At 47.6% G+C, this 22,863-nt stretch overlaps 1 protein-coding gene across 1 annotated transcript in view; it reads right to left on the bottom strand.

Moving 5' to 3' along the window:
* SLCO2A1 (solute carrier organic anion transporter family member 2A1) overlaps positions 1-22,863 on the bottom strand; it is an 85,160-nt gene that overhangs the window by 14,561 nt on the left and 47,736 nt on the right. The window contains exons 4-8 of the mRNA XM_023260547.2: positions 6,471-6,698; positions 5,510-5,608; positions 2,839-2,975; positions 977-1,055; positions 256-420 (exon numbers count right to left, since the gene is read on the bottom strand). Coding sequence (XP_023116315.2) covers positions 256-420; positions 977-1,055; positions 2,839-2,975; positions 5,510-5,608; positions 6,471-6,698 — 708 coding nt within the window. The remainder of the gene's footprint in view (positions 1-255; positions 421-976; positions 1,056-2,838; positions 2,976-5,509; positions 5,609-6,470; positions 6,699-22,863) is intronic.

The raw sequence follows: 22,863 nt of genomic DNA, 5'->3' as shown, positions 1-22,863 counted from the left end.
TGGAAAGGAAGGCAGACCCCAGCCTCTGCCTCTCCCTGCCTGGAATTATAGGGGCCCCAGAGATCTGCCAAAGACCTTCTAGATGGCTAACCAGGAAAAGTGTCCTTAAAATTCTTTCCCCAGGGCCACAGTGCTCTTCTGGCTCTTATCTGTGTCCGGTCTGGCCTCACCCATCCTGTATGGGCGGCAGAGGGCCCAGCCTCTCCTTCAGGCAGGCCCCCTAGCTCCTACAGCGCCCTCACCCTCTGGACTCACCGATGAGGAAGTTGGCATAGGCTGCGGAGGCACCATACTGCTTCTCCAGGAATTTGTTGAGGAATGTGGAGAGGCCGGCAATGACAGAGGAGAAGGTGCACTGGGCCAGGACCACCAGCATGAAGAGCGGGTTCATCAGCAACCTCAGGAAGATGCGGGGAAACCCTGTAATCAGACGGCTGTCAGGGGCCAGGCCTTCGTGGTAGTCATCCCAGGGGTACCTTGATACTAGGTCACTGCCCTTCCTCCTCCTCCAGGCAGCTTTCCTCTCTTTCTCATGGCAGATCTGAGGCACCAAAGTGTTCAGTGGCCAGTCTGGGGGCACAGAGCTGCTCGACTCCCACTCAACATACTCACAGGCTAAGTAAAATGAGGACATGCCTACAAGATATCAGGCGGAGGCTGGATAGAAATAGGACTAACACCGGGAACATTCTCCTCACATGACAGCCACCTCCATGTGAAAGGAGGGGACAGAACACGGGGCCAGACCATGGAGGCAGGGCTGACTGCTAAATCTGAGTCTCCTGGGACCTGCAAAGAAGCAGTCACCAGGACCCCTGGCAGAACCCCTCCTGGGAGATGGGCCAGTTACAGACCACCTGTTCTTACTGACCTTCACCACACACAATACCACATGGGCTGGGGTACCCCCTGAACCTCCCTCAAGACAGAACCCCCCCCCCACCACCTCCAGGGCTTTGCCAGGTCAGTCAGTTACGTTTAATGAAATCCAGCAGGGAGCTTCTTGGCTTGACCTCGTCCATCTTCCTTGCCTCGTCCACTATGGCAGGAGACCTCTGAAGGCAGCGAAGGAGGTGAATGTTAATGTCCGAGGCTCCTTGTTGTGACCCTTCCCTGGGCCCTTGACCCTCCTGGTCTTGGTGGCTCAGGGATGGGCAGCAGTGAGCTGCCCACCCCAGGTGTGTGTGGGTGTGGGTGTGGGTGTGGGTGTGGGTGTGGGTGTGGGAGGGCACCCAGAGAATGCTCTCTTGAAACGAACACCACCTGCATGTTAGTGAACCCAGAGTTGTGGCTGCCAGCCAGAACACATCTATGTCAATGCCTCCTGAAATACCTCTGAGCATGTTATCACCTCTAACTTTCCCGTGACTGATGCCAAAAGGTATCTGATCAGATCTCACTCCCTGTCTCTCTGTTGTGGCTGCACTTCTTCCCTGTCCTCAGATTCCAGGGGCTGCAGGCTTCTGGGATACACTGGTCTAGAATGACCTCTGTTTCCAGCTCTTTCTGTCTATCTCCTCTATGGAGTCACTGCTTCCTTCCGGGCCCAGAGTTGAGTCCTGCTCAACCAAGGCTTGGTCCCGGCCCCTGGCCCATGCTTTCTGTTCATACCACTTCAGTGAGCTCGCCTACCACTTATGAACTCATCAGCTGCAACTCTGCACCCCTACACAGGTGTGCACGGCCCCCCAGGGGAACACATTACCAGGCGTGGGAGCTCCCATGCACTGAGTGCTTAGTCCACATTGGACACTGTGCCCAGCATGCCACATGCACTGTCACTCCTCATGGCCTCCTCTGAGACAGGTGCTCTATCTCCAGTATTGTAAAGGAAACTTAGACACGAGGAAGCTTGTCCAAGATCACTTGGCAAGGTTTTAAGTGACACACCTGGACTCAGACTCAGGTTTGCCTGACTCCAAAACCACCACGATGTACTGCCAACCTCCAAAACTCTTCCCCAAGACAAGCGAAGGCTCTCCTACCCCTGTTCCTCCTCCCACACAGGGGCCTACATCTCACTGCCCAATGTGGAGCTTTGGCTCAGAACCTTGATGCTAACTTCGGTCCCTCTTCTCCTCCAGTCTGGCTCACTGCTGAGTCCTTAGCACCCCCTCCAAGAATATCTCTGCCTGCCCTTGCCTCAGCTGTCCAGCAACCACTGCCCCGGTGCTCGGTCTCATCCCCTGTCTCTACACCGGCTTTTTCAGATGGTCAGCCTTCACTCCTCCCTGACTCCCTGACCTTCAACCCAGCTGGCCACCCAGTTACTGCAGTGCCCCAGAACTTTAAGTTTTAGACCCTCAGCCTAACATCAGAGCCCCACCAGACTTCTCTGTTTTCCATTTTCATCCTTTCCTGACTTCGTTCCCAGCAGACAGGGCTGGCAGACACATGGAAGGTCCAAGTGCTCAGAGTAAGCTCACTCTCAGGCCACCCTTATGCTCTTTAGCTCTAGGGACCCCCTTCCCACTCAGTCCTGCAGGTTCAGATGGTGCCAGGTCATATATTCTGCTTTTACTAGCTTTTAACTCTTTATCCCAGTTTAGATGAACTCATTTGTTCAACTACTCATGTAGTTTCCCAAACTACATTCCCTGAAGCTGTCCTGACAGCTGAGGTGTTGAAGTGGTAAGGGGACACTGGTGAGAACCCATCTTTAGGGAATTCACCAGCACTCTCACCTAAAGCCTTTGAGAAGTCCTGTATCATGCAACTCATTTAGATTTCATGCAGAATTTGCTTAACTTGCTGCAGCTTCTCAGTTCAGTTTAATTTGATCCCCACCTCCCTTTCTTGAAGTTCTATAGGTAGAGTCAGGGGTTCTCAGAACCTTACCTCCACTTCCCTGATCATTGTTCGAGGAAAGAAAAAAAAGGGAAAAGAGGTGAGAACCAAGGAGGCTGAGGAGATGAGCAGCCCGAGCCACCAGGCTCCAATCCACCGGGGGTCTCCGGGGCTCAGGTTAACTGCAGCTGGAGAGAAAGCAAAGGGAACAAGTGTTTTCTGGATGAATACGGAATCTCACTTTACTGGAATGAGGGCCTCTGATCAAGGGAACTTTCTTCCCAGGATAGAGAAGAGGTAAGCCATGAGCTAGAACCTGGGTCAAGACAATATTCCCTCTCCAGGCCATCTGGTCTCCAGAGCATAGCGGCCACTCTGCATAAAGGAGAGCACCAGAGAATCCCCAGGCTGAAGGAATCAGAACCTTGGCCTCACCTTATTTTATTCCCAACCCCTGGTAGGAATAATAGCAAAGGAGGCTGCATCCATTCTCCTCTAACCAATCAGAACACTGAGGACCAGAGAAGTCAACCTTGCCCTGGTGCAAGGTTAAGGCTAGTGAGTGCCATTTGACTGCTCAATTTTAACCATTCTTAACCACTGAATGCTACTGCTTCCCAACTTTATTGACCCTAAGAAAGGAATCCCCATAGTCCTTAGGAGGAGCCTGAAGGAACAACAATCATCAGAGTGGGCTCCTTGGCCTCCAAAGGAAATGGTTTTCCTGGCAGGTCTCCCATCTGCATCTGAGAGTCTGCCATTGTGTTTCTCTTTGTAAAGAAACTACAGGGGCATAGAGGGAAGGAGAAGGTAGCAGTATGGCCCGCAGCCAAACAATGACAGACATCCCTAGGCACTGTCCCTGGTACTGAGAGCTCAGCTGCTAGTCTTTTTGGACAATAAGAGGCAAGAATCAACTCAGGAAGTGCCAGTAAAAGGGCAAAGATGGCTTGACCCTGAGGCAGAAAGCTTCCCCTGGCTTTTCCCCATCATGTGAAGTCAAGGCAGGAGATACCACAAGGAAGGCATCATGGTCTGATGGTCCCCAGAAACAGGAGTCTGTGGACTCTGGCAGCATGGCAGGTTTAATGCCTGTCTACAATCTTTGTGAGATGGGCAGACCCTGATCTGTGTGTGAAGAACTGTTGAGAGCATTATTCCTGAGGGTCTGGCTCAGACCTGCCTTGCAGCCATATCTTCTGGCTGGCAGGAACTTTATGTATCACCCTCACACCCCACACACATTCCACCTCTTGGCTTTGTCCATGAGTTTTTCTCCACCTGGAGGGCCTTCCCTCCCAGTACTACCTGCAGAAATCCCACCCATCAGTGGGGCTTGATGCAGACATCAGCTGCCTGAGAAGCCCTCCCTGCCCACCTCAGGAAGTAGCACTGTCTCCTGCCTGCTTGGAGCTTCCAAAGCACTTCGCCGGCCCCTCTGTTATAGTGCTGGCCCTCCCTGCCTTGTGGGAGGCTGGGTGCCATGGAACAAGCTTACAAAGGCGAGGAGCCCTTGCAGGATTCATCATGGGGCTGGCTCCATGAATGGTTAACTCAGTGCTTGTGCCCTGGTCTATGGATTGTATTTTCTCTTTTTTTTTTTTAACGTTTATTTATTTTTGAGACAAAGAGAGACAAAGCATGAACAGGGGAGGGTCAGAGAGAGGGAGACACAGAATCCGAAACAGGCTCCAGGCTCTGAGCTGTCAGCACAGAGCCCGACGCAGGGCTCGAACTCACGGACTGCAAGATCATGACCTGAGCCTGAAGTCGGCCGCCTAACCGACTGAGCCACCCAGGCGCCCCTGTATTTTCTCTTTCTAAGATACACAGTGATTTAGTCCATACCATTTTGTGAAGAACAAGAGCTCACACCTGTGAACCTCTTAATATATATCAGACATGTGCTAATCCTTACAACGACTCTATTTTACTATCACTAGCCCCATCTTACAGATGAGAAAACTGAGGCACAGAAAGATAAAGACACTTGCTAAAGAGCACTCAGCCAGTGAGAGGTGGAATCAGCATTAGACACAGCTGAGCTACTACCAATGCCCACAGAGTTAAACACGATGTTATATCCTTCTGGATGTGACTCATAATCCATGTGTATATTTTGTGTACTGCTTGGTTTTTTTCCCCTCAAAACAGCTCTTATCAGATCTTTTTTTTTAAACAATCAAAACCATCTTAGAATCAAAGAACCATAAAACTATTTTTTTTTTGAGAGAGAGAGAGACTGAGCACGAGTGGGGGGAAGGGCAGAAAGAAAGAAGGAGACACAGAATCCAAAGCAGGCTCCAGGCTCTGAGCTGTGAGCACACAACCAGACGTGGGGCTCAAACCCACGAATCATGAAATCATGACCTGAGCCGAACTGACTGAGCCACCCAGGTGCCGCCCCCATAAAACTATTTTTAATACCACCACCAAGACGGGCAGCCGTGTTAGCAACACCTGAGGCCCTGCTCCAGGTCTCAAGGTGTCCTGTTACAAACTTCTTGAGGACAGAAAGTGTGTTTTCCAGCCCAGCCTGGGAAGAGGAGGTGTGCTGTCTGCTTCTGGCTGGCTGTCTGAGGCTCTGCAGGAGTGAACGAGTGAGGGAAAGAGGAGTCCTGAGCATCTGGAGTGGAAGTTTCATTTTTTCCTCGACTGTCTGGGGCTTGGGAGGCTGCTTCGTGGAACCGGTGATGGAATGGGCATCCTCGCCCACACTCACCTGTGTCCACTCTGCCGTAGTCCACGAAGATCTGCAGCATGACGGAGCCCAGCAGGTACCCGAAAGCCGGCCCGAATACAGAGATGGCAAATAAGATGGCTGGAAACGGGAGCAGAGAAAGGAGGCTGAGGAGATGGAAAGGGTACCAGGTTGTTTCCCTAGCTGAGGGATTCCTGAGATGTCAGGAATCTGTCCCCTGGCCCTGACAAGTCCACACTGAAGGCATTTCCCATAGACAAGACCAGGATCCCTCAAGGTCCTGAGATGCGCACAACCAGAACTGTTTCTCCTCCAGCCAGCTGCCAGAGAGATCCACTTGCCGAGAGGAAAAGCCTCCTCAGCATTTAAAGTTTCCTGCTGGGGGTGCTGGTGGGTGAAGCTTCCTGCAAATGCAGGAGCTGTGGGGCCACCAAGTGGGTGGGTGTGCCCTGTCTGGTTTGGGATGTGGGCCCTGAGAATGCTCAGTGTGCCGTGCTCTAAGGGAAGGATGGGGCTGTCAGATGGTCATCTGTTATCTGCTTTGCTTTTGCTTCTTTGAAGCCAAACTGCCCCTAAGTGGATGGTTTGGGAAGACATGTGTACCCCGGCCCGTGCCTGGAGGACAGGACAATAACATTAAGGGGCTGATAAAGGAGCTGCTGTGTGCCCAGCATGCGGCTCAGTGGTTATATACATTACTTATGTAATCCCACAGCTGCCCAGTGCACAGATACCATTAGCCCTGTTCTGTAGGTGAGGAACCTGGGGCCCTGGGGCCCAGCTACCTGCCCAGGATCACACATCTGGTAGATTAACAGAGCTGGCCTTCAAACCAGATCTGTTTGCTCCCCAAAGCTCTGCCCTCATTTGCTGTGTTGTGGCACAAAGAGGGTTAGGCCTCAATTCAGCCCCTCAGGGCCTGAAGGAGTGCCACATCAGGACTGGGCCCCTCCCCACAGCCTTCCTCAAGCTTGTGACTCACAGATGTACAGGGGTGAGTTGTTGGGCTCAGAGAAGTCATCCACGTAGGAGATCCCGAATGGCTGAATGGGAACCGTCCCAACGCCTGCCAGCAGCTGGGCGACCACCATGAGACCCCACATGCTGCTGGTCTCCTTCCGGGAGTCCCGGGCGGTGCTGTGGCACTTACTGGGGGGCAGGTCCTGCCAGTGCTTCTGACAGAGCTCAGCTTGGAAGCGGCTGCTGTTCCCTGCAATGAGAGAGCATGCCGGTTACCACCACCCCAGTCTCCGGGTTCCACCAGCCGGCCTCCGAAGCTGGCCTTTCTCCCAGGCCTTTTGAGAGTGAGTGGAGGTGACAGAAAGGTGAGTGTGGGCTTCCTGTCCTGCAAGCAGCCCTTCCTAGGTGGAAGAGGACACTATCCACTCATGGGGAACCATTCTTTGTCCTCTATGGGTAACAGGCAGGGAGCTGTGCATGGAGACCAATGCCATAATTCCTGGAGGAATCCCCCAGTTGCAAAAGGGGGATCCAGGATCAAACCCCAGGCTTACCAGCCTGAAGTGCTTTGTGCTCAGCCTCAGGCCTGGGGTCCCCAGGGTGTGGCTCTCTTTAGCAGGACAAAGGTTATTCTGTCTCACAGAAGACAGTGTCACCCCCACCTTGGATGTGTCCCTCCTGTGTCATGACTCCTTGAGCCTGATTACTGGATAAGCCTGGCACTGTGTCATACTGGAGAGCCTTTTGCCAAAGGCATTTAATGTCCTTACCAAACATGGGCAGCAATCAAGAATCATACGACTTGGGAAGCTGGAAAGGACTTTGAGACCTTCTAGTTCAATCTCTCCTCTTACAAATGGGGAGCCAAGGCTGCACACCCAGGAGCCAGGCTGCACCTTAGACCCTTCTGTGAGGCCCCCAGAAACTTCCAGTGGGCACCATGCTGCCTATGGCTGTGGGGACCTGGTCAGGCTGGACTGCCATCTCATGCCCACACCAACCAGTAAGCACTGTCAGCTCTCCAAGGCCTTGAGAGCTCTTGAGGACTCCCTTCCCATAAGATCCCTTCTTTACTTACCTTGTCCAGGCCAATGGAAACCACTGAAGTCACCAATCTTGCTCTACTAACACGATTTCCTCGAATTCCCATTTGGGATGCTCCCAGAGAGGGTATAGTCCTGATCTAAGTGGGACTCAAAGCCCTACAGAGAGGAAATATGAAGGCTGTGGACCAGATCTGCCCCTCATGCTTTGCCCAGGCCTGCTCTGGATGGTGGGGCTAGGGAGGTTCTGCCCTCCTCATTGCCCTCTCTCTTCCCCCAGGCACAACATGCTCTGTACAGCCTGGCCCCGCCCTCACCTGTCCTCTACGCTGGTGTTTGTATAGGACACACTTGAAAACTGCTGGCCTGCAGGGTTCCCCCATCAAACAGGGAGTCCTGTCCCAGGAACAGCAAGGGACGGCAAGATGTCTTCTTGTCAGGGCCATCCAGACAGGGAGAAAGCTTGGATGCTAAGTCATGAAAAGACTCCTGGGCCAAATTTCATTCGTCCTCAGTTGTTCAGTTATTTGGCCAATAGTGACTATAGGCAGACACACCACTCAGGTGAAGACAAGAAGGTGACTGAGACAGGCATAGGTTTTGCCCTTACAAATTCTCCAGCCTTTTGTGGTATACAGATCATTGAAGGAGCACCCACAATAGTGCCTGATCCAATCAAAACCCAATGAGATATCTTTGCACACCCATCAGAATGGTCATTGTGTGTGTGTGTGTGTGTGTGTGTGTGTGTGTATATATATATATATATATATATATATATATATATATATATATACCAAAACAGAAAACATCAAGTATTGGGTAAAGATGTGGAAAAGTTAAGGCCCTTGTACGTTGCTGGAAGGAATGTAAAATGGTGCAGCCATATGGAAAACAGTATGGCAGTTCCTCAAAAAATTTAAAAATATAACTACCAGGGGCCCCTGGGTGGTTCAGTTGGTTAAGCATCCGATTCTTGATTTTGGCTCAGGTCATGATCTTGCTGTCTGTGGAATCGAGCCCTGTGTCAGGCTCTGCACTGGTAGTGCAGAGCCTGCTTGGGATACTCTCTCTTCCTCTCTCTTTGCCCCTCCCCTGATCACACTCTGTTTCAAAATAGATAAATAAACTTTAAAAAAATACAACCACCATATGATCTAGCATTTACATTTTTGGGTATATACTCAAAAGAATTTAGAGCAGGACTTGAACAGTATACCAGCCTTCATAACAGAGTTATTCACAATAGCCAAAATGTAGAAATAATCAATGTGTCCATCAATGGATGAATGGATAAATAAAATGTGATATAGACACACAACGGAGTATCACTGAGCCTTAAAAAGGAAAGGAATTCTGACACGTGCTGCATACACAATGGAAGACCCCTGAAGACATTATGTGAACTAAAATAAGCCAGGCACAGAAGTACAAATATTGCATAACTCCACTTATATGAAGCAACTAGAATAGACAGATTCATAGACGCAGAAAGTAGAATGTTGGTTACCAGGGGCCAGGGGCAAGGGGGAATGGGGAGTTGGTGTTTAATGAGGACAGCTTCAGTTGGGAAAGATGAAAAGTTCTGGAGATGGATGGTGTTGACAGTGGTACAATAGTGTAAATGTACTTAATGCTGTTGAACTGTACATTTAAAAATGGTTAGAATGGTAAATGTTATGATATATATATATATATATATATATATATATATATATATATATCCACAATAAATAATATAGCTTGGTCCACATGAGTTGGGAGAGAACAGAAGGCACGTAGGAGGAGCACCATACCCAGTGTTGGTTGGGAGAGGGTTTGGGAAAAGATTCCTGGGGAAGAGGGCCCTGAACTAAGAGGAAGCAAAGGGAGTAGACAAAGATTGGTAGTGAGGAGGACTGAGAAGCAGCCTGTGGTGGGGCTCAGAGATATGGGTAACACGCTCCATGGCACAAAATGAAGTTCAGGGTGGTCAGCGTGCAAGTATACTCAGGGTGAGGCATGGCTGCTTCTGGAGGGCTTGTGTGTGCTGGGAAGGGGCATGGATTGTATCCTAAGGAAAGTTCCAGAAGATCATGAGTGGGGGTAATGCAACGAACACACTGGAAGGATTAAGACCAGTTTGCAAGGCCCCTGTGTAGGGAGTGGAATTGACCTGGTAAAGAGATATTTCAGTGGCAAAATAGGTAAGGCTGTGCATTCCAGGAGGGGCAGGGGGTGCTGGCTGCTCCGTGGTTATGTAGATGGTGACGCACAGCCCAGAGGCATATGTGAGACACAGGCCAGGCTGGCTGCAGGAGTGCAGGTGTGTGACAAATGAAGGACTGGAGAAGAAGTATTTTTTTCAAGAGTTGTAGTTCTTGGAGTGCCTGGGTGGCTCAGTCGGTTGAGCATCCAACTTTGGCTCAAGTCATGATCTCACAGTTCGTGAGTCTGAACCCCATGTCGGGCTCTGTGCTGACAGCTCAGAGCCTGGAAACTGCTTAATATTCTGTGTCTCCTTCTCTCCCTGCCCCTCCCCTGCTTGCTCTCTTTCAAAAATAATGAACACTAAAAAATTTTTTAAAAAGTTATACTTCTTTATTTCTCTGATTCTTGTTATTTTACTACATTCACATTTAATAGAACACTGTTGCTGGCTTGGCTGGCAGAATTATTTTTTTGTGGGACATTTCATGGTCATCGGAGATCGTAAAAACGACTGGCTTATTAAGTCTTCACACGGCACCTTGCATGCTACACCAGTGCCACAAAAATACTCACGAAATTTCACCTAATGAAATGTCCAGGAGGCGAAAACGATCTGGGGATCATTTGTTATTATTAACCACTAAAGTGTCAGATTATATGTCAGGAACTGCCTTTATTAAAAATGTGTATTTAAAAAATATAACCAGTTGGCCCCAACTCCAAGTCTACAGAGTTCCTCTTTGGCTCTTCTGCATTCCAAATCGATTGAATATCTCCTAACAAACTCTCTTTTCCTTCTGCCAGTCCTGAATGGAGCCAAATCCACCCTGGCGCAGGCTGTGACTCATGCGAAATTCACCTGCAGAGGGCAAGGATTCCTTCACCAGGGAGCAGTGCCCTGAGGGAAGCAGCAGCTGGCTGTCCTGGAGGCAGCGAGACCTGGAGCCAGGAGGAACAGGGCACCGCAGTGGGTAGGACCCACTGCTCCCTGGCTTGATGTAGGCACAGGTGTTTATGTCAGAGACAGACATAGTGTGAGCTTCCCAAGAACTCATGCCTGGGACTTTCTGCAGTGGGTAGTCATGGCCAGCTTGCTCTGGTGAGAGCAGAGTCTTCTAGAATTTAGACCATTAGGCTTTTCTCTTAAAAACCTAGAGGACAGGGGTTGGTGAATCCAAGGGCTGGAAGAAGGGGGAGGAAAAGACCTTGTATCAGAAGACTTTGGCACAACTGGGAGTGGTGGGGGAGCTCGGCTTTCTTCACCTCACTCCATCCCTCTCCTCCCTAGAGTGGATTTCTCAGCTTCCTTCAGGAGCTCAGGCCCATGTGAAGGAGAGAGAGCAACCTCTCCCCATTTCGCAAGCATTCCAGCAAAGGCCCTATACCCAGTTACTCTCCATTGACTTATGGAAACACATCACCCTCCTCTTCCAGTGTTGCTAGCTCCAATCTTCCCACCGTGTCAAATCCGGTGGCAAGGTCAGAAAAATGCCTGCCTCTTCCAGTCACCGCAGACTCCAGAGGCTGCCTGCCCACCCAAGGTCACTTTCCTCCATCTTGGAGGGCCCTGGGAAAGGGAGGGAGGGGAGTCTTCATTAGAGGGATGTCAGTCTGTTTCTCATCTTCCCTGAGGCAGACTTCTGGAAGGCTCAAGTTCATCAGAGCACATTCTTTTCCCACAAGACACCAGAAGTCTGGCTGTGCCAGTTTTCACAGGGCTGTGAAATGCTAACTAGAAACAGGCTGGGACCTCTCCCCTCCTCCAGCTACCCCAGCACAACCCCAGCTGCACGTGAGTCAACCCTCTGACTCATTCCACAATATAAATGCAGAGTTTCAGTTCTAATTTCTAGACCTCTCAGTGGGTTTGGAAAGATAGGGGACTGTGGGAAGAAGGTCCACTTCCCCAGAATGGAACCCATAAAGACAGGGCAAATCTGGGCAGACCTAGGTCTAGCTACTCCATTGTTCAAGAACACACGTTCCCGGTGTGGCCAGCCTGAGGTCAGGCTCCCAAGCACATAAAGATCTGAAACTGGGTCCAAGAGAGAAGCCTAGAAGGGTCAAGCAACACAGGAAGGCCATGGCAAATGGGGCTTTCCTTTGATCATTTCATCATTCTGGTAGAGGAAAGAGAGAGTTCTTCTGGGAAACAGGAAACAGAACAGCAGCAGTGAGTCCTCCTTCAAGTCATTTCCTTGAAAGCCACACATTACCTCCCTGCTCAGAAGATGACGTGGCTTTGGGTGAGTAGAGTCAAGTGAGGAGGAGGTTAACAAGACCCAAGTCTCAGATGCAATCCATAAGAGAATAATAGGGAAAGGTAGGAAGGTGCTTTCAGAGAGTTTTCTGGAAACATGGCCAAGGTGCAAGCCCTCAGACTATCAGCAAACTCCTGGAACTTCATTCAGAATGTTCCACTCTGAAGGACCTATTTCCCCATCCTCCTAAATTCAGCTACTCAAGTTCTTCCCGAAACTCTGGCAACACCCACCATCAGGCCTGGAACAGACTGTCCCAAACCTGGTCCATGATTCGAGATCTCAAAGCGGTTTGCAAAGTGGGTTGTTCACACGTCAGAAGTGATTAGATTCTCAGAGGAGTTCTCAAAGCCTTATTAATCTGTAAATACCCCTGTAGTAATATGTGGTCTATTCCCATTAGACTGGCTTTCATTTTGGGAAACTAGGAGAACATATTCTTCTGCACCAGCAGAAAACAAAAGAGTTAGGGTTGACAGCCTGAGTCACATCATGGGGCAATGGAAGGAATTCACATTTTGGAGCCAGATAAACTAAGTTCAAATCTTGGTTCCACTGCTCACTGGTTGGGGGACCTCTCAGAACCTCAACGTCTTCATCTTCAAAATAGATATAATAATAATACCTACCTTGTAATGTTATATTAGGATTAAAAATAATGAGTATATATCATAACCTGGGACATAGGGATCACATAAAATCAATTTTCATCCAAAGGGGTCAGAAGCTTTAAGAAATTTAAAGGGAAAAGGGAGATGGCAGAACTCTGGGGACAGGCAATAATGCCCAAGTTCCTAAGAACTTGGGGACTGGGTCTAGAAACCAGAGACAAGTAAGATCAGTGCTGATCACTGGCAGTGGATAGACTGTAATAAAGGAGCTGCTTGGAAGGTTTCCTCTCTGTGAAGGAAAAGAGAGCTTGAGGGAGGAAAAGGAGAATATTCTTGTGTTCTGCTCTCAGACTGTTCCCAAAACTAGTTCTGAGGCTGAGGCTGGGCACCCCTTCCCACACAGCCACCCTGGCACTAGAGGGGCCCTGGGGAAAATGCCTACTTGTACTGAGGAGGCCATGTGACCAATGAGCTGCATTGAAAGGGCAGGTCCACTGCACATTATACTGCAGGCAAGGGGCTTACCCCCCCCCCCCATACCTTTGCCCCTGCACCCTGAGGAATTGCCACCAGGCCAAGGAAGGAGGCATCACCCGGCTTGGCTTGTCATCAAAACTGCTTCTTAGTGGATAGGAGGGAAGGAAAATATACCTCAATGAGCAGGATGGTGGCTCGAAGTCATTTAATTTTAATTCTGGAAGAGATGTGCACTTACTATGCACCCTCCAACTGGGAATGAAGCAGAACTTATTATTCACAGATTTATTCAGTAGGCTGATGAGGAGCTCTTTGGAAAAAAAAAAGTGATTAGCTGAGCCAACATGAGTTCATCAAGAGTCAGCCATGCCAAACCAACCTCATTTCCTTTGTTAGTGGGGCTCCCAGACCAGCAGGAAGTTGTAACATGGTGTTACTTGACTGGAGGAAGCCTTTTGACAAAGCCTGTCATAATATCCTGGTAGACAAGATGCGGACACGTGGCTGGAGAGTCCTCTGGGGAGAACTGGCCCGAAGCATGCCCAGGGCAGGCATCAATGGGCCAGTGTGACCCAGAAGATGGTGGCCCTAACTGCCCACAACTCAACACTGTTGTCATGGCCTGGGGTGAAAGCAGGAACAGCTGACAAATTGTGAATGACACAAAGCTGGGAAGAATGGTTAACAAGATAGTCCAAAGCCTGAAAGCTCAAATTAGGTCTGAGGGTATAAAGTGGGGCTGCAACCAAAGAGAACAAATCTAATAGAGTCAGTTTGGGTTGTCATACCAAAGTGTCATAGACTGGGTGGCTTGTAAATAACAGACATTTATTATAGTTCTGGAAGCTGGCAGTCTGCGATCAGGGAGCCAGCACAGATATGTTCTAACAAGAGCTTCTTCTGGGTGGCAGACTGCTGACTTCTATATCCTCACAAGGCAGAAAGAGAGTGAGGGAGTTCTCTGATGTCTTATAAGCACTCTGATCCCATTCATGAGGGCACGACCCTTGTGACCTAATCACCTCCCAAAGGCGCCGCCTCCTAACACCATCATGTTGGTCCTGACTTCTCTTTGCTGTTCTCCCGTTAGATCTGAGCCTCACATCCTTTCTGATGGTGGCCAATCCGAGCTCTGAACCCTGAAAATTCCTCTTGTCCCTGAGAGAAAGAAACTGCTCTTGCTGGTTTCCTGCCTCCTAGTGGGTAGCACACTGCCCAAATGTGCCTGGTGATTCCCATTTCAAGCCTTTGGGCCACAGGAGGTGTCTGGGTACCGCCAGAAGTTCTGCTCTACCAGGTGTGGCAAGAAGAGCAGAAGGTTCCTCCCTGTGTCCCCCAGGGATCCTCAGGGAGCCCCAGGCCTCCTGCAGGAGAGATCAATGGTTTCTTCAAACCGTATACTCCAGCGGGACAGGGGCCTGCACTCTTTCTGTGGGGCTACCTCTCACTCCCTAACAGTTTTCCTGGGGTGCCCAAAGCCAGTAGAATTGTAACCAGCCTTTCTTTTCTACTCCATGTGCTGACTCTCCCAAGGAGACCCTCCAAGCCCCCCACCACACCTAAGGGATCCTGCAGAAGTGACTCTCCCCTGGAGCAGGATGCAGGATACAACTTGCAGGATACAGCTCACCCGGCCCCAAGCACGGCTGCCACCCAGCCTCATTCCTGAATGGGGGAAATGACTAAACAAGCCCTGAGGGCCTGACAGGGAGGGGGAGCCAAGCTCAGGTCCCTACTCAGACCTCAGCCGGAGACCCAGGAGAACAGGGGGTCTCATTTCCAGGCTGGCCAAGGTTGGGGGCGGGAATTGTGGCTTGCCCACAAAACAGATGGGAAGAAAGCCTGACAGAGCCGACTACTCTCATATCAACTGCTTGGGCCTTTAGAGAGACCATGGTGCTATTGCCATGGAGATGACCCATTCGCTCCTTCCCCTAATGTCCAACACTGCAGCTTAGCATTCTCTATCACTTCTCCACAGTGGTTTCTACTCTTTCCTGCACTCCGCAGTAAAGAATGTTCCACATCAAATCTCATTAGTTTTTGTCGGGCTCATCCGTTTGGGGCTGTTTTTTCCTCAGTTGATTTAATAACCCCCATGTGTTTTGTGATTTCTCCCCTCTTGTTGTTTTCTCTTTCTTTTCAGGTTAAATAGATCCAACTGCGCCAACTGCCCACCCACTCATGCCCCCCAACACACACACACACACACACACACACACACACACACACACTTACACCTCCCCCCATATGCCCCCCACCTCCACACCCCCTCCAACCCCTGCCACGCACACTTTTCCCTCTCACGTATATCCCCATCTCCACCCCCCGCATATCCACACTGGTCCCCTACACCCTCTAAACACCTCCCCCACCTTTCTTCCCTTGCATATGGCTCCACCCCCACCTTTCCCATCTTCAAATACATCCACCTCCCCTCCACACCAGTACACCTCAACTCCCTACACATAAAACACCTCCCTCCCCTCCACACCTATACACAATTACCCGACAAACACACTCATACTTCCCGTCTACCCCACACAGCTTCTGAGCATACCCATCTCACACTACAGCTGGGTGTTCCCCCACTGAACACCCCTAAGCTGGTCTGCCATGAGCAGCTCTCCCAGCGGAAGGGCGCTGCATGGCTCCCACCGTTCAGTGGAGTGCATTCTCCTCTGGCGGTTGGGGAGCTCATTTGAAGCCTTGCTTATCATCCACTGAGCAAGGGGCACAGTCACTCAGGGCCCAGAGGCTTCCCCTCCTTACACCTCCTTCCCACCTTCCTTCTCAGGGATGAATGAGCCTGGGTGAGGGGCTGGCACATTTATGAATAAAGGACTAGAAAATGACTCTTCCCTTTCTTTTCTTGACTGCTCCAAAAATACAATCCAACCCCCACTTCTTATCTTACAGGAAACTCCTTGCCTGTGTGCATCCATTGTCTGCGTAGGGGCCCACTTCCCTCTGGACTTGGCCCAGGAGCCTTCAGAGGTTACACCTCGTCCTGCCAGACTCTGGTTTCCGAAGACTCCTCTCTTATCTCCTGAGAGAATTGGTGTCACATTGGCCTGTTTCCCATCTACCGAAACCTTGCTGCGCCTTCCAGAAGTGGTCTTGGAGGTTTGGCTGGGTAGCTAGTCTTTTCTCTAAAGGCGCCAGGGCACATTTCCGGACCCCTCTGACATTTAGAAAATCTAAACATTCATAAATGTCTGCCTGGCCTTTTTAAAATCAGCAATTAGTTGTTAAAGGTCTCCATGATTTCCACAATGTTCAGCCCCTCTTTTTTTTTTTTTTTTTTTTTCCTAAAATACATAGTTACTCTTCATTTCCCATGTTCATTTCTGGAGTAGCTTTGCTCCAAGGAGACGAAATCAGCAATCAGGACATAATAGGTCTGGGGGTCATTACTCATGAGTAACAAATTTCAAATGTCACAACAAGGGCCGGCCAAGAAAAATGTGCTGGACAGCTAACACAGGCCAGGCACTTCACCTATACTATCTTGTGTTGATTTTGCCCCCAGGACACCCTGAAAGTGAAGGTATTATGGGTTCTATTTTACAGACAAGGAAACCGAGGTTCAGAAAGTTAAAGTAGGAGCGTGGCAAGTAGATGGCTTAGCCATTTAAATGTTGAAGTCCGTGCTCTCTCCATAATACCAGGCTGCTCTAACTGAGGGTCTGGGAAGAGAGCAGAAAAGCAGCCTAAGCTTCAACTAAGAGGAATCCTACTGACTCACATATGGAGGATGCAGCAGGGACTAGGTTGAGGGACAAGCCCTGCTCTGAGCCACAGCAGAAGACCTACAGTGAGGACCGGGGGGAAGCTGCCTTCAAAGCCCCCAGGACAACAGGCCCATCAGTCATGAGCTATGAGACTCTGCTCACCACAGGAAGCAGGCCCCCCCCTCATTTGTGACCCTAGTTTAACCAGCATAATACATATCTTGTCCCCACCAAATTCTGAGCATGCATCTTCCCAGCCCTTGAAGCCCTGTGAGCGAGGGTCCATTTCATGTAGGGAGGAACTGAGCCTCAGAGCTGTGGAGGAGGTTGCCTGGGCCGCACTGTGAGGGAGTGTCAAATCCCGAGGACTGCCTGACTCCGGAACACCACTCAGGGTGGTGCATTTAATAAAATTCATTTGTTCCTGATCGCCTTGCATAATTCAAAACTAAAGTTCCCGTAGGAATGCATTTGAAATAGGAGTCGCATTTCAAACTTTTCCCATGAAGTAAGACTTTCTGAATATTTTCATTTGCACATTTTAGCACAGCGCCTGCCCATGCTGCACTGGAGCCCAGCACACAGCCCCTGATAGATCCGATGGATGTGGCTCCTGAGCCAAAGTCCTCCTCATCCCACCTCCTGGCACTGGGAAGATGCCCTGAAGGTGGCTCTGCCCTAGCACTTCCAGCTGCTGCTCTGAACCCAGCCAGAGTAAGGGAGACTGCTGGCCTCACCATCGCAGATAGAATTTACACACACAAAATGAGCAACAACAAAGAAAAAGTTTCCTCTACTGGCCTGCGATTCCTCCCCACAGGCTGAGAGGCAAGCTGTGGTCCCTGTCCCCATGCCCTTCAGTCCCCTTTCACTGGAGTTTGGCTAAGAGCACTGAGGTCAAGGAGGGAATGGCAGAGTGAACTCTGAGCAGGAAAGATCTTGGTGGGCTGAACCCCAGCCAACGGACCATCCTTAACAAGGAGCAGAGTGACTGCTTTCAGAGGCCCGCCTGTCTCTAACCACCCTCTGTGGTGGCTTCTCTGTGCGAAGGAAATGCCACTGGTATGTGGCCCAGGCTGCAGGCAGCCAACCCACCAACCCATGGTGTGTGGTGCCTGGCAGGAAGCCCTCCCATCAGTCTGGCCCCCGCGCCCCAGGCTCCCTTGCTGATTTCATCAACCCAGTCCTCATGCTGGTGGGGAAGGGCAGGGACACTGGGTCTGGAGTGGGCTTGGCACACAGCTCCTTGGGAGGGTGGCCAGGAACGCCTGACTCTCCTTCAGAGCTGGCCTCAAACCCCTTGTCTAGACTGAGGAGGAGAAAGAGCATGGTAGAACCCCTAGATTTGGTTCTGTCTTCCTCCTGGACCTACTTGAAGGATTCACTCCCTACACAGTCCAAATAGACACAAGGCCACAATGTGTTCATGATAAAAGATTAGTTCACTGGTGATTTATGTAGAAATCTAAAATATTCCCATGATCAGAACCCAACAGACATCTCATCACTAGATGCTATTATTCCTGTTCCATTCTTTTTGCAATCCAGCCACCTGTCTCTCTCTACCATAGGTCTCACAACCTATAAAGGAATCCCTTCTATCATTCTAAGTGATTCACCTCTCGAATCTGACCTCCACATATAACAACAACAAAAAAAGCCTGGTATTTAAGCAAACAAAAATCAGTTGTCCCTTGGCCTATTTTCTGATGGCTCATTTATCCTCAGACATCTTCAATTCCAATACAGCGGGCCAAGGATGAGCATTTGTGGATTGGCCTCTCACTGCTGTTCATCACAAAACCACTGTCCCTTCTTACATCCCTGAAAAGAAGTGCAAGTTTATCCCAAGCCAATAAATTATCATAAAATTAGCACCAAAGCAGGGTTGTTCCTGGTGTGCCAAGTGAATACAAATGCAAAACCACTTTGTAAGGCTATTTCCCAACCAAGAACACACAAATTTCTGCAGAAGAAAAAAATCCCACTGCAAATGACCCCACAGCCAAACATGACAAAACACACAGGAAATAAGCCACTGTGAACAAGAACAAGCAAACACAAAAATGGGAGGATTAGCATTCCCAAAACTTCAGCTAATGGACTGAAAAAGACTATAAAATTAAAATGTTTAAAGTAACTCAAGAGACCTAAATAAAAATATAAATCATAAGTAAATATCAAAAACCATGAAGATCGAGCAGATAGATTTGAAAAACTATCATAATAACTTTTGGAAGTTAGCAAAATATATAGAGCCATTAAGATATACAATGTATACTAGGAGTTGGACATCAGATGAAGAGAGTTGGAGGGAGACTAAGTGAACAGGAAGACATATCTGAGGAAATCACAAAGGAAGCAGCTTAGATGAATAAGGCACTTGAAACTATGAAAGATGAGAGACAAGGAGAACGGGAATAAAAATATATATATTTATGGATCTTTAGAGGAAAGAACGGAGAAACAGGGCCGTGCAATATGCAATATCAGGAACATTCTTGACTGAAAAATTTTCAGAATCAAAGAAAAACTTTAATCTTCAAAAGAAACAGCACATTGAACTTCAAAATAGACATGAAAAATTAACTTATGTTTAGACACTGTATGGTACACATGCAATGCCACAAAAAAAGAGAGAAAAATCTTAAAGACAACTAGAGAGAAAAAATGGAATTCCTACAAAGGGATGACAATTTGACTGATGGAGAAGCCCCAATGAGAGAAGCCCGAAGACAGAGGCTTTGAAGTACCTTCAAAGCACTGAGAAGAAATAACTGTGAATTTAAAATCCTGCTTGCAGCTAAACTAAACTAACTAAACTACAATGTAAGAACAAGGGTAAAATTGTCATTTTCTGACATAGACTTAGATATTTTCTCATCCATGGGTCCACCTGAAAGTAATGCTAAAGAATATATTTCAGGAAAAAGGAAATTAAATCAACAGGGGGTAGGTGAAATGCAAGAAGCAATTGTGAGCAAAGAAACTGGTAAACGTGTGGGTAAATGTGCATAAGTGCTGACTTTATAAGTAACAACAATTATAACAATAATGAGCACTGGAGGGAGGTTAAAGACAGGCAGAACTAAAGTACTGGTCAATAAAAACATGGAAGATGGAAGAGGAGACCAAGTAGTAAAACATCCTAGCAACCTTACTTTGTTCTGTTGGAAAATAGAGACATTTGTCATCTTTAGAGTTTGTTAAATCATAGGTCAGTGTGAAAATGTGAGGGTAAGTGTGAGGCATACTGTGTTCATGGACTTGCCAACTGAGTAAACATGTCCATTATCCCCAAATTGATCTATGAATTTAATGCAATTTGAATAAAAATTCCAGAAGGATTTTTTTTAGATATACACAAACTGCTTATAAAATTTGTATGGGAAGAAATAAGAATTGATAAAATAATTTCAAGAAAAATAAAATTAGAGGAATCACAGTACCCAATTTTAAGTCTCAAAACTATAAAACTGCCTCTTAATTATGATATAATGCTCTTCTTCATCTCTTGTTACAGTCTTTGTTTTGAAGTCTAGTTTGTCTAAGTATGGCTACTTCAGCTTTCTTTTGACGTCCATGAGCATGATAGATGGTTCTTCATCCCCTCACTTTCAATCTGCAGGTGGCTTTAGGTCTAAAATGAGTCTCTTGTAGGAAGCATATTGATAGATCTTGGTTTTTTATATGTTCTGATAACCTTATGTCTTTTGATTGGAGTATTTAATCCATTTACATTGAGAGTGATTATTAAAAGATATGAATTTAGTGCCATTGTGTTACCTGTAGATTTGGTGTTTCTGGTGATGTTCTCTGATCCTTTGTAATCATTGTTGCTTTGGTTGTCTTCCCTGCCCCCCCCACCCCCTCCACTCAGAGAATCCCCACTAAACTTTCTTGCAGTGCTGGTTTAGTGGTCACAAACTCCTTTAGTTTCTGTTTGTCTGGGAAACTCTTTGTCTCTTCTTTTATTCTATATGAACAGCCTTGTTGCATAAAGAATTCTTGGCTGCATATTTTTCCCATTCAGCACATTGAATATTTCCTGCCCCTCCTTTCTGGCCTTCCAAATTTCAGTGGACAGATCTGCTAATCTTATGTGTCTCCCCTTGTAGGTTAAGGACATTTTGGCCCCCGCTGTTTTCAAAATTCTCTCTTTATCTTTGTATTTTGCAAGTTTCACTATGATATGTCATGGTGTTAACCTGTTTTTGTTGATTTTGAGGGGAGTTCTCTGTGCCTCTTGGACTTGAATGCCTGTTTCCTTTCCCAGATTAGGGAATTTCTCAGCTATAACTTGTTCAAATAAACCTTCTGCCCCCTTTCCCCACTCTTCTCCTTCTGGGACTCCTATGATACGGATAGTGTTTTGTTTCATAGAATCACTAAGTTCTCTAAGTCTCTCCTCATGATCTAATAATTTTCTTGTCCTCTTTTTTTCAGCTTCATGATTTTGCATAATTTTATCTTCTATATCATCTATTCTCTCCTCTGCTTCTTCAATCTTCATTGTCATTGTATTCAGTCTGTATTGCATCTCAGTTATAGCATTCTACATTTCAGTCTGACTAGTTTTTAGGTCTTTGATCTCTGCAGCAAGGGTTTCTCTGGTGTCTTCTATGTTTTGGGAAGAATTCCCCATCTTGTTATTTTGGCTAAGTTTCTGTTGTTTGTGTGTTTTAAAAGCTTGCTATGTTTCCAGCATGTAAGAGTAATGCTATATCAAAATCCAAAGGAGAACTCAGGCAGCAATCTCTTTGACCTCGGCCACAGCAACTTCTTACTAGACATGTCACCAGAGGCAAGGAAAACAAAAGAAAACATGAACTACTGGGACTTCATCAAGATAAAAATCCTCTGCACAGTGAAGGAAACAATCAACAAAACTCAAAGGCAACTGACAGAATGGAAGAAGATATTTGCAAATGACATATCTGATAAAAGGTTAGTATCCAAAATCTATAAAGAACTTATCAAACTCAACATCCAAAAAAAAAAAAAAAACCAACAACAAAAAAGAAAACAAACAAAACAAAAAACAAAAAACAACCCAGTAAAGAAATGGGCAGAAGACCTGAATAGACACTTTTCCAAAGAAGACATCCAGATGGCTAAGAAACACATGAAAAGATGCTCAATATCACTCATCAGCAGGGAAATACAAATCAAAACCGTGATACTACTTCACACCTCTCAGAATGGCTAAAATTAATAGCACAAGAAGCAACAGGTAGGGGTGAGGATGTAGAGAAAGGGGATGCCTCTTACACTACTGGTGGGAATGCGAACTGGTGTAGCCACTCTAGAGAACAGTATGGAGGTTTCTCAATAAACTAAAAATAGGGGCACCTAACTGGCTCAAGTGGTTAAGGGTCTGACTCTTGATTTCAGCTCAGGTCATGATCTCACAGTTCATGAGTTCTAGCCCTATATCAGGCTCTGTGCTGGCAGCGCAGAGCCTGCTTGGGATTCTTTCTCTCCCTCTCCCCCTCTGCTGCTCACATGTATGCTCTCTCTCTCTCAAAATAAATAAACATTTTTAAAAATTAAAAAAAAAAAAGAAACCAACTAAAAATAGAACTACCCTATGATCCAGCAATTGTACTACTAGGTATTTACTCAAAGATACAAAAATAAAGATTCAAAGGGGTACATGCACCCAATGTTTATAGCAGCATTATCAACAATAGCCAAAGTATGGAGAAAGCTGAAATGTCCATCAAGTGATGAACGAATAGAGAAGATGTGGTGTGTGTGTGTGTGTGTGTGTGTGTGTGTGTGTGTGTGTGTGTATTCCATTTGCAATGAATTGGATGGAACTAGAATGTATTATACTAAGCAAAATAAGTCAATCAGAGAAAGATCAATATCATATGATTTCACTCATATGTGGAATTTAAGAGACAAAGCAGATGAACATATGGGAAGGAGAGGAAAAAGAAAGAAAGGGAAACAGACCACAAGAGACTCTTAATGATAGAGAACAAACTGAGGGTTGATGGAAGGAGGTGGGTGGGAGATGGGCTAGATGGGTGATGGGCATTAAGGAGGGCACTTGTGATGAGCACTGGGGGTTATATGTAGGTGATGAATCAC

This window comes from Felis catus, chromosome C2, assembly GCF_018350175.1.
Source record: "Felis catus isolate Fca126 chromosome C2, F.catus_Fca126_mat1.0, whole genome shotgun sequence".
Lineage (NCBI taxonomy): Eukaryota > Metazoa > Chordata > Mammalia > Carnivora > Felidae > Felis > Felis catus.
This window is presented reverse-complemented; position numbering and strand designations above follow the sequence as displayed.